At 29.6% G+C, this 27,633-nt stretch overlaps 3 protein-coding genes across 6 annotated transcripts; 2 read left to right on the forward strand and 1 right to left on the reverse strand.

Moving 5' to 3' along the window:
* The first annotated feature begins 1,937 nt into the window (after positions 1-1,937).
* LOC110630073 (zinc finger protein CONSTANS-LIKE 9) lies at positions 1,938-8,423 on the forward strand. Of its 2 annotated transcripts, XM_021777387.2 has the most exons (6): positions 1,939-2,195; positions 2,943-3,625; positions 4,414-4,641; positions 6,305-6,609; positions 7,432-7,561; positions 7,721-8,423. In XM_021777387.2, exons 2-5 carry the CDS (start codon positions 3,041-3,043, stop codon positions 7,559-7,561), a joined length of 1,248 nt encoding a protein of 415 aa, XP_021633079.1. In that variant the 5' UTR covers positions 1,939-2,195; positions 2,943-3,040; the 3' UTR covers positions 7,721-8,423. The 2 variants fall into 2 exon arrangements, with proteins under 2 accessions (XP_021633078.1, XP_021633079.1); XM_021777386.2 differs by having other exon boundaries at positions 1,938-2,195; positions 7,432-8,423.
* Positions 8,424-9,675: 1,252 nt separating this feature from the next.
* LOC110629116 (RRP15-like protein) lies at positions 9,676-12,718 on the reverse strand. 3 transcript variants are annotated; one of them, XM_021776025.2, is made up of 9 exons: positions 12,558-12,718; positions 12,021-12,453; positions 11,822-11,923; positions 11,580-11,661; positions 11,459-11,478; positions 11,269-11,329; positions 10,530-10,603; positions 10,068-10,175; positions 9,676-9,899 (listed from the first exon to the last, which is right to left on the reverse strand). In XM_021776025.2, the coding sequence occupies exons 2-9, from the start codon at positions 12,420-12,422 to the stop codon at positions 9,840-9,842; spliced, it is 909 nt and encodes a 302-aa protein (XP_021631717.1). In that variant the 5' UTR covers positions 12,423-12,453; positions 12,558-12,718; the 3' UTR covers positions 9,676-9,839. The 3 variants fall into 3 exon arrangements, with proteins under 3 accessions (XP_021631717.1, XP_021631715.1, XP_021631716.1); XM_021776023.2 differs by having other exon boundaries at positions 10,068-10,184; XM_021776024.2 differs by having other exon boundaries at positions 10,068-10,184; positions 12,021-12,429; positions 12,558-12,711.
* Positions 12,719-25,610: 12,892 nt separating this feature from the next.
* Positions 25,611-27,491, forward strand: LOC110629373 (probable E3 ubiquitin-protein ligase XERICO). Its single transcript, XM_021776309.2, has 3 exons — positions 25,611-25,800; positions 26,491-26,544; positions 26,646-27,491. Exon 3 carries the CDS (start codon positions 26,745-26,747, stop codon positions 27,219-27,221), a length of 477 nt encoding a protein of 158 aa, XP_021632001.1. The 5' UTR covers positions 25,611-25,800; positions 26,491-26,544; positions 26,646-26,744; the 3' UTR covers positions 27,222-27,491.
* The last annotated feature ends 142 nt before the right edge of the window (positions 27,492-27,633 follow it).

A 27,633-nucleotide genomic window follows, 5' to 3' on the forward strand; every position in this document is an offset into this window, starting at 1 on the left:
GAAGTTGGCCATTCCTTACTTTTGCTGACTTCAAATAAAACACAAACACTTTCCTTTTGATGTGGCCGCCAACTTTCCATTTCACTAAGTAATCTCCAAGCTAAGTCTCCATTTCCACTGCATATATTTATTTCCAACACATCATTTTTTTTTCCAATTGATCCAAAAAATCCAATATTTACACGTGTTTATATTTTAATCCAATTCTTTAATTTTAATTTTAATTTAATTACTTTAATCTTTACATTTTAATATAATTTTAACCAATTTATACATTTTTAAATTTGATAGTCCCAACACTTACATTATTTTGCATATTAATCTAAATTTTAAATTTTATATAAATTTGATCCAACATTTATATTTAGGTATAATTTTAGTTAAATTTTAAAAATTAAAAAGTAAGAGTTTAAATAAAATATCAAATGTAATATTTTTTTATTTTTATAATTAAATAATATATTTAATTATAAAAATAAAAATAATTTAATTGTTAAATATGATAGATAAATTTTATTTGACCTTATTGATTATAAAGATTTTATAATAGATATAATATATTTAATTATTTTGTATATATTATTATTTTAAATTAAATAACATAATTTTTATAAAATATTTATAATTATTATACTATAATAAAATTTATCACGATTAAAAATGTAAACTACATATTTAACAATTAAATTATTTATATTTAATTTTAATTTTAAAAATTTATTTAAATTACATTCAAATATAAATGTTGGACCAATTTATTTAAAATTAATATTTAGATTAAAATGCAACCTAACACAAATGTTAGACTTTTTTATGTCAATTGACCAATTAAAAAATAATAATAATAATACACATGGTATGTCAATTAAATTATTAAATTGCGACATAAACTATTAAATTTAAAAATTTACATATTTATTAAAATTTATCAAAATATAAAAATTAGGTCAATTAAACTAAAATAAAAAAAATTAAGTTAAAATATAAAATATTGACTTTCTTATTTAATTTAAACAAATTATGTATACATATTAAAAGGGCAATTCAATTAATGGTTGAAAAAAAAAATAAAAGCTTTGCTTGAAAAAATTATTTAAATGAAAAGAATTTAATTGAATTTTTTACATAATTATTCTTAATTTTAAATAAAATTTTTAGTTAAAATTAAAAATTTTAATTTTGGACATAGATTTATGAAAAGTTAATTGAATTAAATTTTTATAAAGTTCTAATTCTCACAAAAGTTGAGAAGGAGGCACTATAAAATAATTTACAATTCTAAATAATAATATAAAATTAAAAACTTCCTTGATTAAAAAAATTGAATTATTTATGAAATTAAAGATCAATTTAGGTAAATTATTATAAGTACTTATATTTTTAGAAAATTAACTAATTTATTTTTATTTTAAAATACTCTATTAAAATATATTTTTAAAAAAATATTAAAAACTTGATTTATAAAAATGTATGAAAAATATTTTAATTGAATAAATTTAAAATATAAATGAATTAATAAATTTTTAAAAAATTTATGGACTTGATTGTAATTCTCCAATTATTATATCATTAATCCAACTAAAACAAGAAAATGTGTGATGTGTCAGATAGGTTTAGCAATTAGGGAAATAAATGTGAAGTGTCCAAGCAAGACAGGAGAGTACACAAAAAGCACATATTATTTTAAAAAATAATAATTAATTAATCAACACTTTTGACAACAACAAAGCATAAACTATTAATAAATTTTTAAAAAATATATATATATTTTTTTATTAAAAAGAAAAGGCCTAACTTTTTCCCTTCACTAATGAAAAGGAGGGCAAATGGGACCCACAAGCATCCCCCACACTCTGCACTTTTTAATTTTTATCAGCTTATGTCACAATTTGCTTTCCTCTACACACCCACCCATTGTCTATCCATCTCTTCATATTTCATTCTCTTTTTTTTTTTTAGTATATATATATAAATTTTAATTTTATTTAAATTGAATTTTCCCATTTTTATTTTTTGCATTTGATAACAGAGCAAAGTCTTTGAGACTGATTCCAGAAATAGCTTTCTCTGTTCTTGGATTTCTTTCTTTCTTCTTCTGCTTCTGCTTCTGCTTCGCCTTGTAAATCTTTTTCTGTTGCAGTGTTTTTTTTTTCCTATAATCATAACAGCTTTTACAGATCTTGTTCCTATATTTGGTAATTTTCTTTAATTCTTCTCTGTTACCTGTTTCCTCTTTTTGGGTAGGATTCTTTTTTGTAAAAAGTTATGCAGGTAGAGAAATTAAGCTATGGATCTTTCTTGGAGTTTGTTTATTAGTGAATTTTGATAATTTTTTCTTTTTTCGTTGTCTTTTTATTTTGTAGCTTTTTAATTTTGTGCCATGGTTGCTGTTTCTGGATCCTTGTAGGTTCTTATGTTTGGTTGTGATTTAGAGGATTAATCTCATGCTTTTTTCCTTTTGCTTTTGAGGTTGGTTAAGGGGTTTTTTTTTCTTCTCTTTTTTCTAATGTTTTGTTTATTTAAATATGATTGCTTGGTTCATACTCCCATATGAAATGATTTTTTTTCTTCAATTTGATCAACAATAGTAGTATCTCATAATTCCTTTTGTGTTATGGCGTGCTGTTTTGTGATTTTCCTAGGAATTCCTTTTCTTTTTTAACAGAAATAAACAAAGCTGTACTTTTGGGAGAAAAGTGCATTTATTTTAAGCAAAAATTTCCCTTAATAATTTATTTTCTAGTTTCTCATCATCTGTTTGTTTTGAGGAATTACCCTTCTCTCTTCTTTTCTTTTTTTTTTTTTTGGTTTTTCTCAGAGTGTTGGGGAGAAAAGTTAAATAAATTTAGCTCAGTTATCTCATTGAACTGCAAATCTACGTTTGATATTGTTATATTTGTGGCAGAAACACTAACCTTGTCTTCTTGTGGCACTCTTTGCAGGTTGTAAAAGCCCTCAGTGGAATTCTCCTGCAGCAGAGAATCTGATTTTTGTTGGTTTGATTTGCAGTTTCAGTCTAAGGAGGAGACTAAGTTAGAAAATGGGTTACATTTGTGATTTTTGTGGGGATCAGAGGTCCATGGTCTACTGCAGATCAGATGCTGCATGTTTATGTTTGTCCTGTGATCGAAATGTGCACTCAGCTAATGCTTTGTCCAAAAGGCATTCAAGAACCCTCTTATGTGAGAGATGCAATGCACAACCTGCATTAATTAGATGTGCTGAAGAGAAGATCTCTCTTTGTCAAAATTGTGATTGGATGGTTCATGGCTCCTCTTCCTCCTCTACCAACCATAAAAGGCAAACAATCAATTGTTACTCTGGCTGTCCATCAGCTTCTGAGCTTGCTTCATTGTGGTCCTTTGTTTTGGACTTAACTTCTGCCGGTGAATCTACTTGCGAACGGGAGTTGGGATTGATGAGCATTATTGAAAATAGCTGCAGTAGGGAATGGGGTCCTCCTGAGAATACAGTTAACCAAAATGTATCTGGTACTGTTGCTGTTGATGAGGCAGATGTAGCTAAATCAAGTGTTTATGGTGGAACTTCTTCAATGCCTGAATTTATCTCTGGGCCAAACAATCCAGAGCAGCCAGTGGGATCTGCAAATGCCCCTTTGCCAAAGGTATATATTGTGCTTTGGAGTATTAGTGTTGAAGGGGTAATTGATTTTCCTTTTCTGTAGAAAATCTCAGGTATCCTGCAGTTGGATGCATTAACAGTCTTTATCAGTAAAGTGATTCAAATTTTGGGTTCGCAGGCAAATCTGTTTATCTTGTCAAATATCTTTACTCTTTAGATCTCTACCTGTGAAATGGCATTATATTAATTGTAAAACTTTGAAGTTTGTTGGGAGATGATCTTCTTGTCCAACTCCAACACATATTGTTTGAATGTTTGGACTTATTCAAAAGCCAGGGTTTTAAAATTTCTCAATAATTTTGTTTTTACCCCTCCATTTGCTGAGATTGATTCATATTTGTTGTTTCTCTGGGATGGTTTAACAACCATCGAATTGGAGATTTTAGTCCATCCTATCAAATGGAACAGCTTAGTTGATCAGCTAAACTTTGCAAAAAAACCCAGTCAACTGAAGCTTTACTAGTTTTTGGGAGAAGTCTTCATTTTTGGTGATGGAGCTTATCCTGCACATTGCGAGATATACTTTCTCTTTTCTCTTTCAGTCAAGTGTCCAGTTTTTATTATTTTTTTTTTTTCTGAGTTCTTAACAACTCTTTGAACTTTCAGCTTTATGACATCATTCTTGTCAAACTTCAACGAAGTTGAATGTTGTTTGCAAATAACAATATTTAATTAAAATGTTAAAGCATTTCCTTCACTTGTATATGCTTAATTGTTATTATGCTTATATTTCTTAAGGACCTTTGCAAACTTCACATTATTAAAATGCAGTTCTGCTGTCCTGGAACTAAAGGTCCTGCACTTTGTGAAGATGATGATCTCTACGAGGACTTCAATATGGATGAAATGGATTTGAATCTTGAAAACTACGAGGAACTCTTTGGTGTTACCCTCAGTCATTCAGAAGAGCTTCTTGAGAATGGTGGGATCAATAGCTTGTTTGGGACGAAGGACATATCTGCAGCTGATTCCAACTGTCAGGGTGCAGTGGCTGCTGAGGTTCTCTCTATTTGTCCTATATTTATGCTGCTCATACATCTTAATTGGCATTACATTTTCATTTGTAGCTTCTTGTGTCTCGTTCCATGGTTCAAATGGCAATGCATGATTCATCCCCCCTTCATGTGGTCAAAAAAATAATTTGGCTTCTCTTTTTTGGGGACAATTAGTTCCAAATAGGATTCGAACTCTAGATCTCATCACCCTAGAGACAACTCCAATACCACTAAGCTAAAAAGCTCATTGGTGGCTTTATTTTTTGTTCACAAATGACAGAAGGGTGTAGTTTCATTGTTGTTGTTTGTTCATTGGAGAAGTGTGATATTTTTCCATTTCCCAATTTGCATTGCATGTACAAAAGTATGGAAACATATTACCAAAGGCTTAATGAATGCCCAATTACATGATTGTGTATGTGTGTGTACTTTAAGTGAGACGGGTTTTGTGGAACTTCACCTTGATCAAATGCATTTACTGAATGAAATACATGGTAACTTTGGCTCTATTTACAATTATATACTTTTATTTAATCAATTCATATAACAAACTTTAATGTGTTACAACCACATTTTTAGTTATTACTTTATCCAGAATTAACATTAAATTTGTTAATATTGACACTAAGCATGACTGATCAAATTCATTTTGTTGAGAAAAAGGTGATGTGACATGAACTTCACTTCCCAAAGCATAATGGCAATTAAATTAGATGAATCACTGTCACATAAGATTTCTATTGTTATATCTTATGCTCTAGGGAAGTGAAATAATCTGCTTCTCAATAGTGCACTTCCCATGTCTGCTGCTTAATGTCCATACTAATAAATCTACGGACAATTTTGAACAGTGTCACAAAGGATACAACTATGTGACTAATGAACCTAAATTATCAATTAAACGAAATTTAGTTGTGAAAACAGGTGCCAAAGTTCATAATGTTGTGTTATTGGGCTGTTCCCCGACCCTATAGCAAGGGTAACATTTGAAAGGAAAAAGGAACTGGGACAAGCTATGCATGAAACTTTGTACAAAAATGCCCCCACCTGCTATGTTATGCCAAGTTCAATCTGTGTGTTAACCTTCAGCTTAACGTGATAGATTTCAGTATGTTCCTGATAAAGATAACATGTGGATGCACCTGGGAGCAAAGTGTTTTCCATGTACTCTGATGCACACTTGGTTCCTGTCTAGACTGACTTAAGAACAGGATTGTAGTGATCTTCTCTTGCACCTTTTTTCTTTCATGGTTGTTGAATGTAGATATGCATTCTGTTAATTATATATGGTGTTAGATTGTGGCTTTAGGAATGGACATTGTGTATTTCTCACATGTCAGAGCATCTAAATGAAACTTGCTTTATTTACTGTTTTCACTACTAGTTAATATGGTTAATTTTGTTTATGCATATGCAGTTCAAGTGACCTGTTTGAAACTTTGAGCATTCATATTTTGGACATAACATTTGATTTTTGTTTCTTAAATGAAACCCTTAAGTCAACCTACATAACAAACTCAATATTTTCCTTCATATTTGTATGATAATTTGATTAGTTAGATCTATTAAGGATTTGTCTGTCTTATGGTTGCCTGCTTATTGTGAGACATTGACAACTATGCAATTATGATTTCGTACTTAATGGACTTATGGTTAGATTTCTCCAGGGATCATCAGTTGGACTGGTTAATGCAATGCAGCCAGCATGTAGCAATGCAGCATCGGCTGATTCCATGCTGAGTGCTAAAACTGAACCAATCCTTTGTTTTACAACAAGGCAAGGCCATTCAAGCCTCTCATTTTCTGGCCTTACTGGAGAGAGCAGTGCTGGAGATTATCAAGATTGTGGAGCATCTTCAATGCTTCTCATGGGAGAGCCTCCATGGTGTCCCCCGTGCCCTGAGAGTTCATGCCCATCATCTAACCGATGTAATGCTGTAATGCGTTACAAGGAGAAAAAGAAGACTCGAAAGTAAGTATACTACTTACATAATAGTATCAGACCTCAGTTTTTTGGAAATTCACAATGACAGTCTTTACTTGGAATTACTACACAGGCCACTTTGTACGGTAACCCTTAAAATTGTAATAAGTGTTATAATTGAAGGATTTAAGTTATTACTTGAGAAAGAAAAACTGAAATTATTAAATGATGAGATCTGTCATTAGCTTGAGTATTTTTTCTTTTTTTTTTTTTTGTATGTGTATGTGTATGTTTTACATGCCCTCTTGAGAGTTTTATGTTTTGTCTTCTCTTTTTTTTTTTTTTTTTTTCCATTTTCTAATATTTCATATTTCACGTAATGAAATCTTTTAAAATGACTGTAAAATTCAGACTGGTTTAATGAATATCTTATAACTTGCAAGCACTAGATATATTTAAGCGCTCAAACATAGATAAGCATGCCTGTGCTTTTACTTCAAGTGTTTGTAATTCATGCGTAAGACACATTTGTATATCTGATCTCTTAGCTGATATGGTTGCTTTTTCTTGTAACTCCTGTTTTAACTCGACTGCTTCTGTAAGTGAAGGCTTTTAATCTCTCAACCATCTTTGAAGGTGTCCAACATTAATGGTTGGAGAAAAAATTGTACAGAAAAAACAGTAACATAGATATGCATGTCGTTCCATTCACCTCTTTTTGTTATCTGTAGAAACATTTCCAAACCGTAGACTATAACTAAAAATGGACATATTTAGCTGTAACCTGCGTTTAATTTGCAGTTTCATGTAAATATTTTTCTGCCCCTCAAGCAACTTGAATGTTTAATGGCATGGCTAATTCTTTTATAGGTTTGAGAAGAAAGTGAGGTATGCTTCACGTAAAGCAAGGGCTGATGTAAGAAGACGTGTAAAGGGACGATTTGTCAAAGCTGGTGATGCTTATGATTATGACCCGCTGAGCCAAACCAGAAGCTATTGAGTACAATTTTTATACATACTCTTAGAAAGAAAAACTAAAAAGAAAAAGGAAAGAAACTGAGGTTTATTTTGAGAGCATTAATTTTTATTAACTAAACGCTGGCTGACATTGATGCATGATTTTCCTTGTGCAATAACAAGCTGTATGATTGTATCACAGGGATCTAAGTCTTCATGCGAAGACAAAAAAAAAAATGATGAAAAAGAGCTGGTTTCTCGTGCTTCGCCAATAAAGTTTGGATGCACAAGTTTCCATCAACACCAAGGACACGTTTTCCACATCATCGAACAAGGCCACACGGATTGTCTTGCCGTTAAAACTATGAATCTTGAATTCCTTTCCACTTCCATTAACAACTTGTTCTGTCCAGTTCTTTGCTAGGGGAAGGAAACTATTTAATTATGAAGCCATAGAAATGTTCAGTGCTCATAATGTTGACTATTACTCTCCTAGCTTCTTGCTCTGGTCACTTGTATAAAAGTGGCTCCCACAGCATGGTGGGTGACTGAACTGAACTGAACTGAACTGAACTCTCAGTTGCATGACCAACCAAAGATCTTGCAGTTGTAAATTCTTTTTTTACCCCTTTCATTTTGTTTTCCATTGGATATGTATAGTACAGAATCTATATTTCAGATGAGGGTATGTCTGGTCCAAACACTTGGTAAGACCAGACACAGAAACTTTAAGCTGTAATTTTTCCCTTTTGGACAGATAGAATATGCTGGTAACAGGGTAGTTTATAGTGATAAATTGCAAGTATTGAATGTGTGTGTGTGAGTATTTTTAGGTTAATTATTGATGCAATTGAATGAATTTGCAGAAATTTATTCAAAGACAGGAATTAATACCTTGTTGTTTAGTCTTATGTTTATATTCAGATTTATGTTGCATGTATATTATCCACTGGAAGAAAACATATATTTTTTCTGGTTGATTTGGGATTAGTGAAGCAGTGAGGTTGTTCATATTTCAAGTCTTCTTTTCAAGTTTTTATGGACTTTTGATCATTCTGCTGCTTGCTTATTATTCCTGATCAAGGATATGCTTGTACCTGTTTACAAATATTACAAGGGCAAATACGTAATTCATACCTCCTCAACAATTTGAGATTTGCCTATTTTTTTTAACCTATCAAACACTTAAAATCACTAAAATTATTATAATCAAACACAAATTATTACAATCATAGATGAGTGAATTTTACACATTAATATCTCTGTTTTGCTTTCATCCTCCTCCGCATTTTTTGCTTAGTCATTCTCTCTTCAAGCCTTCACTGTTCTTCAACTGCATTTTCTTTCAAGCTTTCACTATTGGCTCTCTTGTTAATATTACTATTTGCCCTTCCTGTGTTGCATGTATCGTATTGGTTTTGCGATTCTCTATTCAATTTCTCAAATTCCTTTGTTTCTAGATACAAGTCTTACATTCCATGTACCGATCGATTTATTCTAATGGAGAGATGGATCGATCTTGCACTTGGAAATTGAGATTGAGAGAACAATGATAACCATAGGTCGTCTGAATTAAACATGGCTAAAGTTTTAATTGATTAGATTGCATTTTTGTATATTTGAACTTAATAGCGTTTGTGTGGCTCATCTTCTGGGTTATTTTCATTTTTATATTAACTTTGATACTAGAGCTTTCATGGAGAAAAATGTGATGGAAGTGAAAAGGATTGCAAAATTTTTGGAAGACGAAGAGAAATGAGAAGAAAAATACATTTCTTTTTTCTTTACTTTGCAGCCATTAGTATCTTTTCTTAGAATTAGAACTGTTGAATTTGCCATGCTGGATCTCTCTTTTGCTATTCACTTGCTGCTTAACGAGTGTCATTACACTACATATGATTGTAATGGTTTTAACTACTTTAAGCATTCAATATATTGATTTAATGAGTTTAGATTTTCAATAGGTTAAAAAAAATAATTTAAGTGTTCAGTAAATAAATATTAAATTATTCATATATATTTGGCCAATATTTATTAAAATATTTTATATAAAAAGTACTTTTAATTTTTTTTTTTTTATTAAATACATTCTTAAATACATATTTGTGGTGATCAAATGTTTCCATACTTATTCCATGAAAGAAGAAAAGGTCAAAGTAAAGGAAATGCAAATAGCATTTAGCTTGAATCATTCAAATATTGCATATCAAAACATCACAAAGAAATAAAATTGGCCTTTCCTGTGGATTAATATTATCCCTATAACAATTTCCCCAAGTTGACATAAGAGTTTTTCACAGCAAAAATATCATGTCAATATATCAATCATCAGAATCACTATCTTCAGACATCTTCCCAAAATCATCTGCTACAACTTTATCCTGCATCATATTGCAGATGTTTCTTTATAAGAACATGAAGAGCAATTCGCATGAAAACTGCAGGTATCGTGTGTTTGGTCATGCTTTAAAGAATGAGATTCATAGATGTTGTGTATGTGCGCATTTTTCAGAGAAGGATAGAGATTTGCAAGAATAATATAGCCTTACCGGCATCTTATCCCAGTCCTTCAACTTGGAATTTGTTAGCATGTAGTTGTCACGTAAAGGGGCCCAAGAGGGCCCTTCACTATCTACTGGGCCTGAAGATTTATGAACCTGCACGTTCTGATGACATCATCAAACTTGGCAAAAAACATTGAACAATATGTTCCAGAGGTATGATCCAAAGCAGACTTCATGTCCAATTGCACAATATTAAGCATTGCTAATTGATCTCATTGGTCACAGCTCAGAAATGATGGTTCTATTGTAGTTTATGTAATTAATTTGCACATGAACTTATCTTACACAAAGATTTAGTTTGCAGAGGAAAAAGCGTGATTTTTTAGATTGGAATTATAGTTTAAGATGTAAAATAATTTAGCTGAATATGCAAAGGCGATAAATGCAGAAATAGCTCCTCAGATGACAGGTAGAGCTGAACCAAGAAAGAATACAGAAATCACAAACCTTAGCATTAGAGTCAGACGCTGGTGTCTTGCCTAACTCTGAAAAGTAGGCTTCTTTTCTCCGCTTCTTTATTACTGACAAGATGCAGACCACATTTAGTTAGAATAAGAGGGCTACAAGCCATGATAATACAAACACACCATAGGGATTAACTATAAGAAGACAAAATTTACATTTTCAAGTCAAAATTACAACAAGGATCATACAAGCATTTGGAACAAAATAAAAATGCAGTCCAAATTTGGCCATAATGGCAACAAGATGTATGGTATATCAGTGTTTTGTGCTTCTAAACACAAAAAACATGAACTGTATTAAACTTCTACAGCACGGCATGATTTAAGATAATGTCGCATGATCAATGGAGTCTCCCCAATTCAAGTGCTAGCATATGGTCGAGCAAATGACAGGGCAAGACAATCTCAAGTCAAATGTCGATTAAGAGAAACAGAGCTTCATTAAGAGAAGCTGTAAAGCCTCCATTCTAATGTTGAGTAACCATTATGGTTCCTGAATGATGTAAAAGAGCAACTATAATCCACTATAATTAGCACTATAATGTGACTTATTGACAAGGAATTAACTAAGAAACAAATAAGCAGTAACCAAGTCATAATAAATGACTATGCTTAGCAATAAGGAACAATGCCACATCAATTCCAGTTAACAAATATGTACCACTTTCACCCTTGTAATTAAAAAGGGGATTGAAATTCTAGTTGCTACGTGATAAGCTTACTTTTTGCGTCTTTTGTTCTTGAAGGATCCAATCCCTTCTGTGCGTTTTGTGCCTTGTTAACCTGGATAAGATGCAAACAAGAAAGCTAAGTCTCAGTGTGAATGGAAGAATGAATAATAAAAAGAGAAAATCAAACAAGTACGGATTTTGAAAGGAAAACAACATGATAAAATTTTGAAAATTAACTTACAGCATTAAATAACTTGACCACTGACACCAGCAACATAAAACAGTAAATATCATCTGTGTCAGTATGAGTAACAACAATAATATTAAGTTTAAACATAGAACATGCATAAAACATTCAGTACCTCCTTTAGTAGCAACACCTATAAGAAACTTCTCATGTGAGTCTAAGTAATTAGCAGGCTTCACATGGCCCTTCTCTCCCACCTATTATGTCAAGGAAATGAGTAACAGGATATATTGATATAATTGCAACATACATGGGAAGACTGTAACAGGCAGCGCAAGAGAATATATAAACTGTCCAACAAAATTTGAGTTTTAAACAGCATAATCAAAATAATCAAATGGGTGAAATTCAAAATACCAATTGTTTCTCCTTCTTGGCCTCTCTCTTGACCTTCCTTTCTGCATCCTCCTCAGCAAGCTTCTCTGCTACAAGCTTCTCGTGCCCTGATAACACCGGTCCCTGCAAATTCAAGAAAAGGTTCTCACATTCCCCAGTTCTTCACCCAGAAAAGAGAAAATGAGGAAAAGAATCCCACGAGTCAATGTAGCTAGCTCACCAGTGAATCATCAGATACACTCTTCTTCATAATACTCATAAAAGCAATCCTAAATGCTCTACAACCCTCGCTGAATTTAGTAATTCCAGGCTGAATTTCATCATCTTCATCTTCATTTTCAGGGCCTTCAACTTCAATGCCAAAATCCTGCTTATCATTATCATGCAAAGAAACTTTCTCATCTCCAATACCATGGGCACTCTCGTCCTCCTCCTCATCATCAGAATTGTAATCACGAGCCTTCTTCCGAAGAAATTTCTTCATTTTGGGGTCTATTTTGACTCTTTCTTTAATACCCTGAAACTGTTTCTGCTTTTTCTTTGCCTTGTTGCCTTTCTTATGCCCTGATTTCCTCTTCCTTAAGGGTTTAATCGATTCTGGCATATGGGTTTCCTCGGCCATCGTTTACCTTGGTGTTTCAACAAGTATCGGGCTTCAGAATCAACCCAACAAAATTTAGGGCCAAAATATAGGGAAAATTCCTGTTGCACATTGAGTAGAAACATAAAAGGAGATGATTGCTAGGATTAGGGTTACCTGGCGAGTGATTAGAACAGAAGAAGAAGAATGGCGCAGTTGCTCTAGTGTTGCAGCTGCTGCTGCTGCTGCTGCGTTCTCGTTTACTTCTTTTCTCTGTCAGCTGGCGTTGGAACTAGGGTTTACTGCAAATTTGCAAAACCTCTTTGGAATTTATTATTAGAAATATAAAACGATTAAAATATATTCCAAAAAATGCAAATCTTTTATAATTACTTTAATATTAATCTGCATTATTTGTATTTTATATATTATATCATTAATTATTTTTTCGCAATTTATTTTATAATAATTATCAATTAAATAAAAACGGCTCTAAACTCCATTTTCTAGATGAGAAAACAAAATCAAGATGAACAAGTGATTGAAAGTCTTTTAGCAACGGGTTATTGTTAGAAAAAAAGTTATTTTCAAAAATATTTATAAGAAACTTTTAAATTTAAATTTTATTTTACAAATTAATTTATTATTAAAAAATTAATTAAGAATTATTCTATAAATTTTGTCAAACATTAAAGACTAAATCAACTTTCTAAAAATATATCACGTGACTTTTGAAATATAATTTTGAAATAAATTAATTAAGAATTAAGGTTTTCGAAAGATTGATACCATCAAATCCTAATAATACGAGGTTGTGTAATATATAATTGTATTTGAAATAAATTTAATTTTTAAAATTGATATTTATATATCAATTTGGTTGGATTTAAATTTTATATATTAAATATTTATTATATGAATATATTTATATAAATAATTTAATATAAAATACACTTTGTAATAATATTTATATATTTCATTTAAAATTAGAATTGAATTTTTTGAAAAAAATATTAACTTTTTGAATGAAAATTATTTTTATATAAATTATATTATTAAAATATGATTGATTGGATTTTGTTAGAAATTTTAATTAATAATATTTAATGAAGATGAATAAAATGTTAAAAATTAAAATTTCTTATCAAATTTTTAAAAATTAAAAAATATCTTAAATAATTAAGAAAAAGCTAATTATAATCATGTGAAAATTTTAAAAAATAATAAAAATGTAAAATTTATTTTTTAAATATTAAAATTTTTGCATCCGACGTTATAATAGGTAGAGATGAGCGGTATTCGGTTTCTGACCAAAATCGGTTTGATTTAATTTTTATAAATATTAAAATTTTAATTTTCAATTTATTCGATTTGGTTCAGTTTTGAACTGAACCGATCGAATGTTGACCCCTAATAATAGGTCTATTGTCTTAGTTACAATTTGAAAAGTTACGTGTTTTAAAAATTTTCTTTCAAAAGTTATCGTGGGTCTCCAACGGACGTCGACAGTAAAAGTTAAACCCGATCCAATCTGTCATAAAATCTAAGATTAATTGTTCTGTATCATTTCTTTCCATTTGTAAAGAACTCGATCTCGAGTTGTCATCAGCAGGGTAATACTGAAATAGATCTGCCACATTAAACATCTTGGAAATTTTCATACAATCTGAGAAGTAAAAAATATAGACATTGTCATTGATCTTATGAATAATCTGGAATAAACCAATCTTCTTTAGGTCCACATTTTTCTATCCTCCACTACGTTTCTTGCCCAAATACACCATAACTTGATCACTGACATTGAAGGATTTGAAACGCCTATGTTTATCAACTATAACTTTATACTTGTCATTAGTTTCCATAAATGTATTGTTATACCTGTTTGAAAATATTTACATGCTAATTTGCCAAGTTGTTTGTTGTAATACTGTTATGAAAACCTGTAGGAAAGACAATAAGGTCAATTGTATGCGCAGAAATTTTTTTGTACACAACTGCAAAAGGTGATACCTTTATAGAGTTGTAGACAGAACTATTGTAAGCAAATTCTACTTGGACAATGGCAATATCCCAAGTTGTTTTCTTACAATCTGAGAGGTAAAAAATATAAACATTGTCATTAATCTTTTGAATAATCTGGAATAGACCAATCTTTTTTAGGTTCAACTTTTTCTATCCTTCACTACGTTTCTTGCCCAAATACATCATAACTTGATCACTGACATTGAAGGACTTGAAACGTCTATGTTTATCAACTATAACTTTATACTTATCATTAGTTTTCGTAAAGGTATTGTTGTACCTGTTTGAAAATATCTACATGCTGATTTGCCAAATTGTTTGTTGCAATATTGTTATAAAAACCTGTAGGAAAGACAATAAGGTCAACTGTATGCGCATAAATTTTTCTGTACACAACTGCAAAGGGTAATACCTTTGTAGAATTGTAGATAGAACTGTTGTAAGCAAATTCTACTTGGACAAGAGCAATATCCCAAGTAGTTTTCTTATCACTGTAGATGCAACGCACAAAATTGCCAAGAGTGCGGTTCACCACTTCAGTTTGGCCATAAGTTTGGAGATGGGCAGTACTAGTGTATCGAAGTTCAGTTGCAAAACGCTCCATAAAATCACCTAAAAGTGCGTTAGAAACTTCACATCTCTAAAAGAAATAGTGGTCTTAGGAATGCCATATAAACAAACAACCTCCTGAAAAAAACAGTTTTGCAATATGAAAAACATCATTAGTTTTCTTAGCAAGAATAAAATGCACCATTTTGGAGAACCCGTCAACAACAACAAAAATGGAATTAAATCCACGTTGAGTACGTGGAAGGCCAAGTACAAAATTCATAGACAAGTTCTCCTAAGGATATTATGGAATAGGCAATGAAGTGTATAAGCTCGTATTCTGCGAATGACCCTTCAGAGTTTGACAAACTGGAAACTTTTTGATCATCCGACCTATATCCTTTTTTAATTGTGGCCAATAAAAACACTCATCTAAACTAGCAATAGTCTTATCACGCTCCAAATGACCACTCAAACATCTTTTATGACCTCTCGAATCAATTTTTCCCGCAGAGAAGAGCGAGAAGAGCAAGGAATACATAACTTATTCCCCTTAAAAAAAAAGCCATCTTGTATCAAAAATCCATCAGCAGGCTGGCAAGCCTGGACCTTCGCCCATATATTAGGAAAATCATTATCTGCAGTATACAAATCCTTTAGAAATTCAAAATCCATGACCTCCTAACTAACTATAATCAACAAAGTAACCCTCCTATTCAAAGTGTCTGCTATCTTATTACTATAGCCAGTCTTATATTTTATGACATAATGAAAAGCTCCAAAATAAGTTGTCCATCGAGTATGCATCTTATTCACATATTTTCGAGTCTTAAAGTAAATTAAAGATTGATGAGCTATGTGAATAATAAACTTCTACCCTATCAGATACAGTTTTCAAGTTTTAAAGGCTCAGAATACTGCATATAATTTCTACTCATAAGCAGACCACTTTTTCTTAGCATCATTCAATTTCTCACTAAAGAAGGCAATAGGCCTATTAGACTGCGATAACACACCGCTAATCTCAACTCCACAAGTATCACATTTAACCTCAAACAGTTATCAAAGTCAGGTAAAGCAAGAATATGGATAAAAGTAAGCTTATCTTTAATTTTCTCAAAGCTCTTGTTGGCAGTATCAGTCCAAGTAAATTTCTGCATTCTCTCTTTCTTTAAATAATCTGTGATAAGGGCAATGATACTGCTGAAATTTTTGATAAACCGCTAATAGAAAGTAGCAAGTCCATGAAAGCTGCAAACCTTTGAAATATTTTTGGGAATGGGTTAATTCCGTATTGCTTCTACTTTCTTCTCATCAACATGTATCCCTTCTGCACGAACAACAAATCTAAGAAACAAAGCGCGCTTCGTCATATAGATATATTTTTTTAAATTAATAACTAGCTCACTTTCTTGCATGGCTGTCATGACTTGATGAAGGTGTTATAAATGTTTTTCTTCGCTGCGATTACAAATCAAGATATTATCAAAATAAACAACCACGAATTTGCACAAGAAAAGATGCAAACCCTAGTTCATAAGTCGCATGAACGTGCTAGGTGCATTCATCAAACCAAATGGCATAACCAGCCACTCGTACAAGCTTTCCTTAGTTTTAAAGGTTGTCTTCCATTCATCTCCCTCCTTAATCCAAACTTGATGGTAGCTACTTTTAAGATCGATCTTAGAGAAGACTTTAGACCCTGATAACTAACCCAACATGTCATCCAGTCGAGGAATAGGAAATCGATACTAAACCGTAATTTTATTGATAACTCTGCTATCCATGCACATTCTCCATGTTCCATCTTTCTTTGAAACCAATAAGGCAAAGACTCTACGCTCTCCCGAATGTGCCCCTTCTTTAATAACTTTTCAACCTGTTCTTTGGAGGATTTTGCTCTCATTTGAACTCATCTTGTAATGAGGCAGATTCGGTAATTTTGATCCAGGAATGAGATCGATCCGTTGTTGAATATCCTGGAAAGGTGGAAGCTTTGAAGGTTCCTCCATTACCCTAAGAAACTTTGTCAACAGCTCTTTGACGGGTGGTGGTAAAGATGGTGCATCCTCCATTGTATCTTTTGCTCTCACTAATAAAGCTAGTATGCCTCTAGATTTCTCAACTGTGTTTGATAGTTTTTGCACCCCATAGAAACAACAACAACAGTTTTCCCTTCCACTTTAGAATATTTTGCAGAACCAGAATGTTTTGCAGAACCAGAAGGCAAAATCGTAATTTTCTTTCGATTCCATGTAAACATATATGAATTCTCCTTTTATGCAATGCATTAACATCAAATTGCCAAGGATGACCTAATAAAATTCTATAGCAATCCATATCCATAATATCGCAATTAATAGATTCAGTGTAAGATTTACCAATTGAAATAGGCACACTGCAGATTCTGTTGACTTCAATTGTCGGACCTTCCTTAATCTACCCAACTTTGTATGGCGAAGGGCGAGGCAATGTAGACAACTGCAGCTTCTCTACCAATTGCTTAGCTATCAGATTCTCGCAATTGCAACTATTGATAATTAGCTTGAAAATCGCTTCTCCCACTCGACACTTCACTTGGAAAATCTTCCTCCTTTGCGTCTCATCCTCCTATTTCGTTGACCATAGAATTTTCTTCACCACATAGGTGACCTTTCCATCTTCAGAACCAACAATAGACCATCGTCATCATTCACTTCCTCCTCATATTCAACCACCTACTCAACCACATTAATTTGTCGGTAATCATTATTAACTCCTCTGCGTTTTGGACAATTATTCGATCGATGACCAGGATACTTGGAGCAATAACATATGTCACTGGTTGGTTTCTGATAATGATTGATTTTGTCTCATTTGTCCGTTGTATTGATAACTGTTTTTCCCTTACTGTCTCTCCTTTCTTCTATAGTATTCTAAGAATTGCCAAAATTTACAACCTTAGAAGGTTGTCCGCTGTAATTACTTCTATACTATTGAGTTCCTGTCAAACTAAAATTTCTGTAATTAAAATTATGATTAGACTGATGTCAAGGCTGCCAATCGACACGTTCTTTCACTCTTTTTGCTATCTCAATAGCATTTGTCGAAGTGAAAATCATAGCTACTCCCATCAACAATGAATTTTGTGATTCAGTTCCCTCTAATAATGAGCAACCTGCTAGGTTTCATTATCACAGTTTTCACACCTCACTTGCAACCTCAAAAACTCCTCAGTATATTCATCCACCCTTTGATTCCCTTGAATACAGTCATGATACTGATTATACAAAATCTGAGCGTGATCACTATGCAAGAATCACTGTTCAATCATATGTTTCATCAATAGCTAGTTTCGTACCGATTTCAGCTTCCTGCAATAGCTTTCATTTTGAATAGAATTCCACCATATTGTTGCGCCACCCTTTAATTTATAAGCCACGTCGGAACCTTTCAATCCTCTTCCACGTTCATAATTTCAAAAAATTGATAAACCTTCGCTAACCAATGAATGACAGATTCTATATTCAACGAACCAGAAAAGTTTTGAAGGTCTATTTTTATCTTGTAACCTTCATGATAATCCTATTGGGGGTTTACGGCCACAGAAATTGTGACTATAGGATTTGGAATTAGCTGTGGGCATTTAGTTACGGCATGTTGGTTGTTACCCCGTTGTAGGGTTAGCTATCAGATCATCCTCCTTAATTCTGGTAAGGATGCTTCAATTGCAGCGAATCGTGCCTCTTGGTTGTCAACTATGAATGAACTTCGCTCTCATACTAACTAAAATAGGACTGATTAGACTCTATCACGAGTTTTAACTAATAACGTTTGGCTGAGACGAAATTTAAAAATCAAAAGGGTAAAAGTCAAAATTTCTTATTAATTTCTCAAAAATTAAAAAATGTTTGGAACAACCGAAAAAGGCTATATATAATAGCAAAAATCTTAATTAGAAAAATTATTAAAAAATTTTAAAAAATTAACAAAAATGCAAAATTGACTCCTAAATAATAAAATTTTCGCCTCAAATTTTGTGACAAGACTTGCATGAAAAAATATATAAAATTAAACGGATTCTTGTATTATTTAAAAAATAATAATTAAGAAATTTAAGATAAATTTTAATATAAATTTTGAGTATTGATAAAATTAATTGAATTCAAATTCGAATAGAGTAATTTTCACGTATCCTCATTTGTGTATCTCTCTTATCAAAAAGCATATTATACTCGAGATAATTTAAGAGAGAGACAAATTAGTGTTTAGGTTTGGGTTAATAATAATTACTAGTAGAGTTAAATATAATATTGATGCAGGATTCATAACGAGCATTGCACCTCATATGCAGCATTTATTATGTATAATTTGTAAATATTTTTTATATAAATTATTAATTAAAATATATAAAATTAAATGGATTGAAATTTCATTTAATTCAAAATAATAATTGAATTCAGAATGTGTTTAGCTAATTCAAAATAAATTTTAATTAAATTTAAAATAAATTTAAATATCGACAAAATTAACTAAATTTTAAGTACGAGTTGGAAAGACAAAGAAATTTGTAGCTAAATCAAAGCAATATTTATAATAGTAATATTGAAGTTGATGTTGGACTATGCTTTCCATTTTATTAAAAATATTTGATATAAATTTAATCAGATTATTAATAATTATAAAATTTTTTTAACCGTTTAATAAAATTTTATTTATATTTATAGATTTAGTTTGTAGTAAATTTATCTGAATAAATTTAAGAGATATCAGATTCTACTTTCTTAATTCTCTATCTCCATTTTAAAAAAAAAAATTTATTTGAATTTGAAATCAAATAGATATGATTATTTATAAATTATCTTATATTTATATATGTATTTTGAATAGTAAATGATATTGTAAAAATAGATATGCTTTAAAAAAATTTAAAGTAAAAAATATAAATTTTCGTAAAATTTAATTAATTTTTATAGCAAAATAATTGCTTATTTGTTTTAAACAAGGTGATGATAGAAGTCACTTTTATTTGTTTGATAAATTTAAATTTTACTATTTATTTAATAATAAATTGTTAATCCCTTGTTAATATTTTGTTAAAATTAACAATAAAAAGCAATTAATTGCTAATTTTTGTTTTCTTGAAATGTTTTCCATTAGAAAAACATTAATTAAATCTATGTATTTTCCCACGTTAATTTACGTTTGAATTGTAAAAGAACCAAATATTGTCTTATTTATTATTTTTTAAAATAAGTTATTTTAAGTCCTTGAAATATGTTAAAGTTAATTATATATATTTTTTATTTTTAAAATTTAACAATTTTAGTCTCTTTATTTGACCAGTCAAATTAAAATTTTATATATATAAATTTTTGTTAATTGTATTTAAAATAAATAATTATATTTAAATATATAGTATTACTTAATTATTAAATTATATCATAATTAATATTTATATTTCTAAATTTCTTTAAAATAGAAAATTTAGTCCATGTATTCTACTTTATCAAATTAAAAAGGAAAAATTATTTTAATGGAATGACATTTAATTATCAAAGCCAAAATATAATAACAAAACTATTTAATTTAAAAATAGGACATATTTATTAATTTTTATTTTTTTATTTTATTTTATATGTATTAAGTAATTTGAATATAATAAATTTTTATAGTATATTAATATAATGCAGGTCTTGACCCCTTAAACTATTTTTAAAATTATTTTAATAAGTATAATAAAGTTTGGTTTTTTAAATAAATCTCTTGCAATTTTTATTAGTCATTCTAAATATTTATACAAAATCTTAAAGAAATGTAGCAAATTTTTAATTTTGTTAATGAACTCCTCAATTTTTATATTCATCTCTAATAATTTATAATGTATATATTGTAATTTAAATAGAAACATTAAAAATTATTTAATTGCCTTAAAAATATATAAAGTATAATTAAAAATTAATTATTTAAATTCAAATATTAATAAATTACAATATAATTATAATTATTATTTTAAAATTAAATGAAAATTAATTTAATAATTTATTACTACACTATTAAAATTAAAAGAATATTTTCTATTATATTTTTCTCTCCTTATTCCATGAGTGATAAAATTTCTTTTTTTGTTGTACTTTCCTTTTATTTTGTTTTCTAATTATACTTTTTAAAATGTTAAAATATTTTGATGAAAAAATTAATTAGTATATTTTTTAAAATGTTAGAAATATTTTAATATATTTTTTAAAATTAAAAGATTAATTAATAATTAAGTAGTAATTTTTTTATTTTTTAATTATTAAAATTTTTATAAATATATTTTTTGTATAGATGAATGTATAGACAAGTGTATATATTTTATTAATGTATTATAAATTTACCACTCTAAAGAAAAAATCATGCACCCTCGTTTACATGGTAAAAAGAATCTGGTAATCCAGCAGCCATGTAAAGCAGACAGAGACAAGATTCCAAGCAAAAATTGGTTCACGGTCTAATAATTACAGATGGTCCTCCACAAAAACAAGTGAAGTGAAATGTCTCTCTCTATTCTTCAGACATATGCCTAGATCTTTCTAGACACCTCTACTCAATTTATCATATACCTGCATAGGAACCCTAATTATCTTCATACTATGGTTTCAATTCCAAAACCTAATCAATTAAAGTATAAGGTCATGCCTATAAGAAAAAACAAACTACAATTTCAATTTAACCTATACCGATAAATAAATCTAAAAATAGGAGGTACCACTCTTTTTCTCTAGGGATAATGCGTTGCTGATGTGAATTTGAGCGTAGGCCATAGAGAACAAGCAAGGGAGAGACACCCGTGCTCAATCGTTGATGCCTCACCAAGTCACCAATAACACAATAGGACTCAGAACTTTGGCCGAGAACTCCAGGAACATGCCTAGTACTTCTAGAGGAGAGGATGACAGCAGCTTTGAAATTCAATATACCTCGTCCTTCTTGAAATTTTATTGGTACGGTATATTTATAGAAAGTTTAATATTGAAAAATTTTAATATTATATTAAATTTAATTTAAATTTAATTTATTTAAAAATTAATTTAAAAATAAAATATTTTTAACTTATATAAAAATCACATTATTTCTTTTCACAGATTTTATAATTTTATTTTTAAATTATGTGTGCGAATCTATTTATCTTTAAAAGAAAAAAAATTGAGATGAGGTGGGATCCAGGGGAAATCGATGAAGATCGGACCGGGATTAGGACACACAGACACATGTTATAACAGTAACAAGGAAAGAAGGGATTCATCCAAATTTGATAGGGACATTTTTATTATTATTATTTTTCAAGTATTGCTTATAATATGTTACTCTAACTTTAAAAAAATAAAATTGACCGGAACATTTGACAGTCGACACAGTTGGCCATCATTAATTCTTATGCCACGTGGACGGTAATGGTAGCACTTGCGGGTGGCCCATGGCCCACACCCCTACCCATCTGCACATGCATCCTCCAGATTCTCCGTTCAGATTAACAAACGTGTCCCCGAATGGGTCCCACTTTGTGCTAATATCAATATTCGAATCGTTATTACTTATCAGTACATAAAATATGAGGATTTTAAAATATGGACTTTTGTTTGATGTGTAAAATTTAATTTTTATATTATAAAAAATTTACTAATTAATTTTTTAATTTTATAAAAATATTTAGTAATTAATTTCTTTATATTAAAAGTATTTTATTTTTTATAAAATATTTAATATTAAAATTAATAAATAGAATCATTAATAAATTTTTAAAATTTTAAAGATAACTTAATATATTTTTTAAAATTAATAAATTAATTAATAGCTATTTTTTTATTACATTAAATTAAATAATATTTTTAAATAATATTTTGTAAATAATATAGAATAATAGTAATAGATAAGTCTTTTTTTTTATAAAAAAATTTAAATAAATTTTTATTAAAACACATAAAATTTCATTTTATTAAAAATAAAAATTAATAATTAATACACTATAATAAATTTTGTAATTTTAAAATAAAACCATATAATAAAAATTTAATAAATTAATATATAATTTTATTTATAGAAAAGCGAACTCAAACTACATTTATAATTACAATATTTTTATTCATTAATTAATATTAATTAAATTTAAAAAAATAATAATCAACTTTACTTTTATATAATATAAAAATTAATAGAAATAAAAATCAAAATATTCATTTTTAAATAATTATTCTTAAATTCTAAATAATTTATTTCATTTATATTTTATATTTTTTTATAAATTGATTGATTACAATTTAGTTTAATTTTAATAATATCAAAAATAAAAATTTAAATTAAATTAATTAAATTATTTTTGTGAAATTATTAATATTATTTTTTTTAAATATTGTGAAAAAATTACAGTATACTGTTATTTAAAATTCGTATTAGAAATTATGTTAATGGGAAAGAAATAAAATAAAATAATGAAAGGGAGCAGGTAAGTAAGATTGCGATTAATAATGGAAAAGATCCCTGAGAAGGAGCAGACACGTGGGTGTGTATGGTGGCGTGTTGATAAAAGCTAAAAATATGACGTGTCATAATAGTAGACAGGTAATCAGAGAATATTTGCCATTTGGCTATAATTATTGGAAGGAAATCGACACTTTTGCTGATATTTACAACCTAAGCCTTGTATCGTCTTTTCTCTTGGACCCTTTTGTTGCTCCATTTTCATGCCTGGACTCCTATTTTTGTCTTTTTCTTTTCCTTTTTTAGATTTATCCATTTTATGGAAATTAATGTTTTCAGAAAATTAATGAAATAAAGAACTGAATTTTTAATTAAGGTCCCTTGAAGACGTACCATAGATAATTTTTTGAAATTTAACGTAAATTATATATGAGTTTAGGAATAAATTTTATGGTAATTTTGAAAAATTGAAAAACAAAAACCATAAAAGGAACAAAAGTGAAGTTTTTACACAAGTTCATGAACCTGACTAGCTTCGAAGCATGTGAAGAAGGTGATGTTGACAGGGGCAATCCTAGGTAGAAATTTGCTAAAGCTACCCATGATAATTCCTAACTGTAGTCAATGCTCTTTCACTTTCAATTCACAATTTTTTTAATTTTTTAAAGGAAAACTATCAATTGCTTTTAATTTTTCTTTCGCGATTTCACTACTTTTCTTTATTTTTAATTTATTTTTTTACAGAAACGCCACAATAATCCATAAAAATAATAATAAAATTTGCACATAAAATATAAAATAAATTGACTAACAGTTTATTTAATAAAAAAATTAAAAAATTAATTTTATATAATATAAAAACATTTTAATTAAATAATTTTAAAATAAAAATAAATTAATAAATTCTTTAAAAATTTAAAGATTTAATAAGAATTATTTCAATAAAAAATAACACATTTTGCGGTCTCTACTCGTAATAATAACACTCTTTTTAAAAAATAAATATAAATAAATAAATAAATATAATTAAAATAAATATAATTAATAAATAATTTAATAAAAATATAATTATTTAATAATTAAACTTATAAAATAAAATTTTAAATTTTATAAAATATAATTATTTAACTCCTAAATTTTAAAGTGTTTATAACTCACGTCCACCTGTAAACGCATCAACTAAATACTAAAAATAATTATACGTTAAAAATTAATAATAAAAAAAATAAAAATTTCAACATATTTTTTATATAAAAATTACGAGTAAAATTATATATTTGATCAAAATAATATAAAATACTAAAATCCTTTGCTTCTCATGTGGTGTAATTTTTCTATAATGTTTCACACATCACACTGTGTCTTCCTCTCTCATCATTTATTTATTTATTTTTTTTAAAATAGACATCATTTATTTTTATAAAGTGAAGAATTAAAGCAACGTTAAATAACCACATTTTCACCGAAATAGAATACTATAAATTGAATGTTATAATTTTATTTAATTTTTAATATTTTTTTAAAAATATTTTTTAATATTTAGTATTTTTTTAGTAATATAAAATAAATTTAGTTATTAAATAGCCTCACGGTTGTTGAGTTACGTGGCCAAACGAAGAGTTATGTGTACGGATGAGCCATGTAGCGGACATATGAACTATGTTGCTGAATAAATAAGCCATGTGGCCTAACAAACGACTATGTAGTTGAACGGACCGAGCGGCATGATATTACAGTAAAACTTTATTACAGCAAAGAACATAAATCGTTTCGACTAATATTATTTTTTTTTAAATGAAATTAAATATTAGTAAATAAACTCTTAAATTTATTTAAAAATATTTATTATTAGATTAAATTTATAAGTACTTTTTAATTAATATTATTATTAGTCGAATAATAATAAATTTTTTAAATAAAGTTTATAATTGCAAATAAAATTGTAGAATTATCTAATACAAACCCATCAACTCCCATTCTCACCATTTGTGATGTCTAAATACATTCATGAATTTAAGCTTAAAAAAGTGGGACAAGAAAAGGCAAAAGAGGAGTAAAACAGGGGAGGTGATATAAAGTAACCATGGTTAGGGAGAGATAAGAGTCCGGAAAACACGGAAGACTAACCATGGTTAGGGAACATGGGTTCAGTTCGCTGGTGATGGTGGGGTTTGGGCGTTTGGTTCGGTTGCCATTCTATTATATATACACAACAGCAGAAAGAGGTTGGAGACCATCAGATGCAAAGCAGCCATTATCATATTCACATCTTCTCTACAGCAACTATATAACTTCCGCAGCCCATCAACAAAACAGATACCATTATCTTTCACAATCCCTTGAAATGATTCTACTTAGTAAGCTCTGGTTCTTGCTGCTCATATAACTTCTCTGCCAGAGCTCACTCAGTGTAAGAATCAAACACTTGCTGTTCCATTTCGAAATTTCTTCTCTCTCCATATATATTTCCCATTTTTTCTTTTCTGGGTTTTCTTTTAAATGTTAATAATTTATGTTATTAAGATAAAGAAAGATCATATATTTGGATTTGTGTGGAAAAAATGCTAGATCTCACATCAATATTGATGCACTAGTTTAATGGGTTTTATCTTGGTTCAGAGAATTCATTTTAAAATTTATGAATTTGAGCTTGTATTTCTTCATGATTCTCATTTACCTTTGGTTATGGATTTGATCTTCAATTTTAGACCAACTTCTGAGCTAGACTAGATCTTTATAATGAAATTGTTATAACTAGGATTTGTCTCTATCAAAATATTAAATCAGATGGTACAAAACAAGGTAAGGATAATTTGGCTGCTTCCATTTGTTGGATTGTGTGATTTTTTTTTTTTGCTGTGAGACTAGTCTATTACTTCAATCCAATTCCTGTGTAAGGACAACTTATTTGTAAGTAATTTTGTCAGTTCTTGTTGCTTTAATTTGAGGATGTCTTATATTCTGCGTTCTTCAACCCAATTGATACTGTTCCATAGACATTAAAAAATAACCTGTTTTGCTCAGTTCTTGAGAGGACTAATCATCCCTTTTCTGAGTTTCTTTAATCTCATTTCTCTATTGTGTTTTGGTTTGATTGCAGGTCAGGCTTTTACCCTCCTTGATCTTATTCAATAAGACTACTGAAACACACAAGGTAACTGATAAATCAGTGAAAATTGTTATTATTGTTTGTTATACTTGTCCATGATTTTCTTTTTTGTACAGTTTTCTAACTCTCCTTTTGATGTATATCAGAAAACTCATCAAGGAAAGAGGGAAAACTTCTGGTCCATCCTTGTTCATCGTCTCTGTGATTGATCAAAATCTCTTTAACTTTCAATTGATCCAAAGAACATGGGTTTATTAAGTCTTCCAGCTCCATCTGAAGGAGTACTGTGTGTGCTTTTGGTAAACACAGCTTTATCAATCTCCATTTTCAAAGGCATAGTCCGGTCGATCCTTCACATTGTTGGTATCCGTTTATCATCCTTCTCCTCATCATCATCTTCAACCCCATCATCAGATTATTCTGAAGACTCCTCAGAATCATTTGAATTTCGTTTAACTCCATCAGATGCATACATTAAGGAGTTCCGGAACAGGAGTCCCGCAACGCGATTTGATGCAGTGTCTAGCTGTAAACAACCTGAGAATGTCTGCTCAGTTTGCTTGACTGAATTTGAGCCGGAATCAGAGATAAACTGCTTATCTTGTGGCCATCTTTTTCATAAGGTATGCTTGGAGAAGTGGTTGGATTATTGGAATGTTACGTGTCCACTTTGCAGGTCTCCTGTGATGCCTGAAGAAGAGGATACATCTTCTTTCTTTTGATGAACATATATCAGAAGCTTGCTTGTCTTGAGAAATGTTCATGTACAGCTGTGTAGTGTACAGACAGTAGAGTGTATAAGCCAGGACATGGTGTTGTTGTATGCTTGTGTTTTGCAAGAGATTAAACTCATGTGTCCTTGAGAGACCAAAAGAATTTCATTGTACATATTGCAAAGTTTATGATGTTCTATGCATCAATGCAACTTTGGTCTCAAACCCTTTTCCTTGTTAAGTCTCATTTGGAAAATTTTGATTTTTCTCTTTGTTTTACTCTCAAATTTTGCTTGAATATATGAAGTGAGTAATTTTTGCTTAAATTGAATTTACATGTACTCAAAACTTGCATAAATACAATTGTTCTATGGATCTTATTAGAAATTTATACTAAATTTTATAATTGTTATATGGATTT

Source organism: Manihot esculenta, chromosome 13 (genome assembly GCF_001659605.2).
Source record: "Manihot esculenta cultivar AM560-2 chromosome 13, M.esculenta_v8, whole genome shotgun sequence".
Taxonomy (NCBI): domain Eukaryota; kingdom Viridiplantae; phylum Streptophyta; class Magnoliopsida; order Malpighiales; family Euphorbiaceae; genus Manihot; species Manihot esculenta.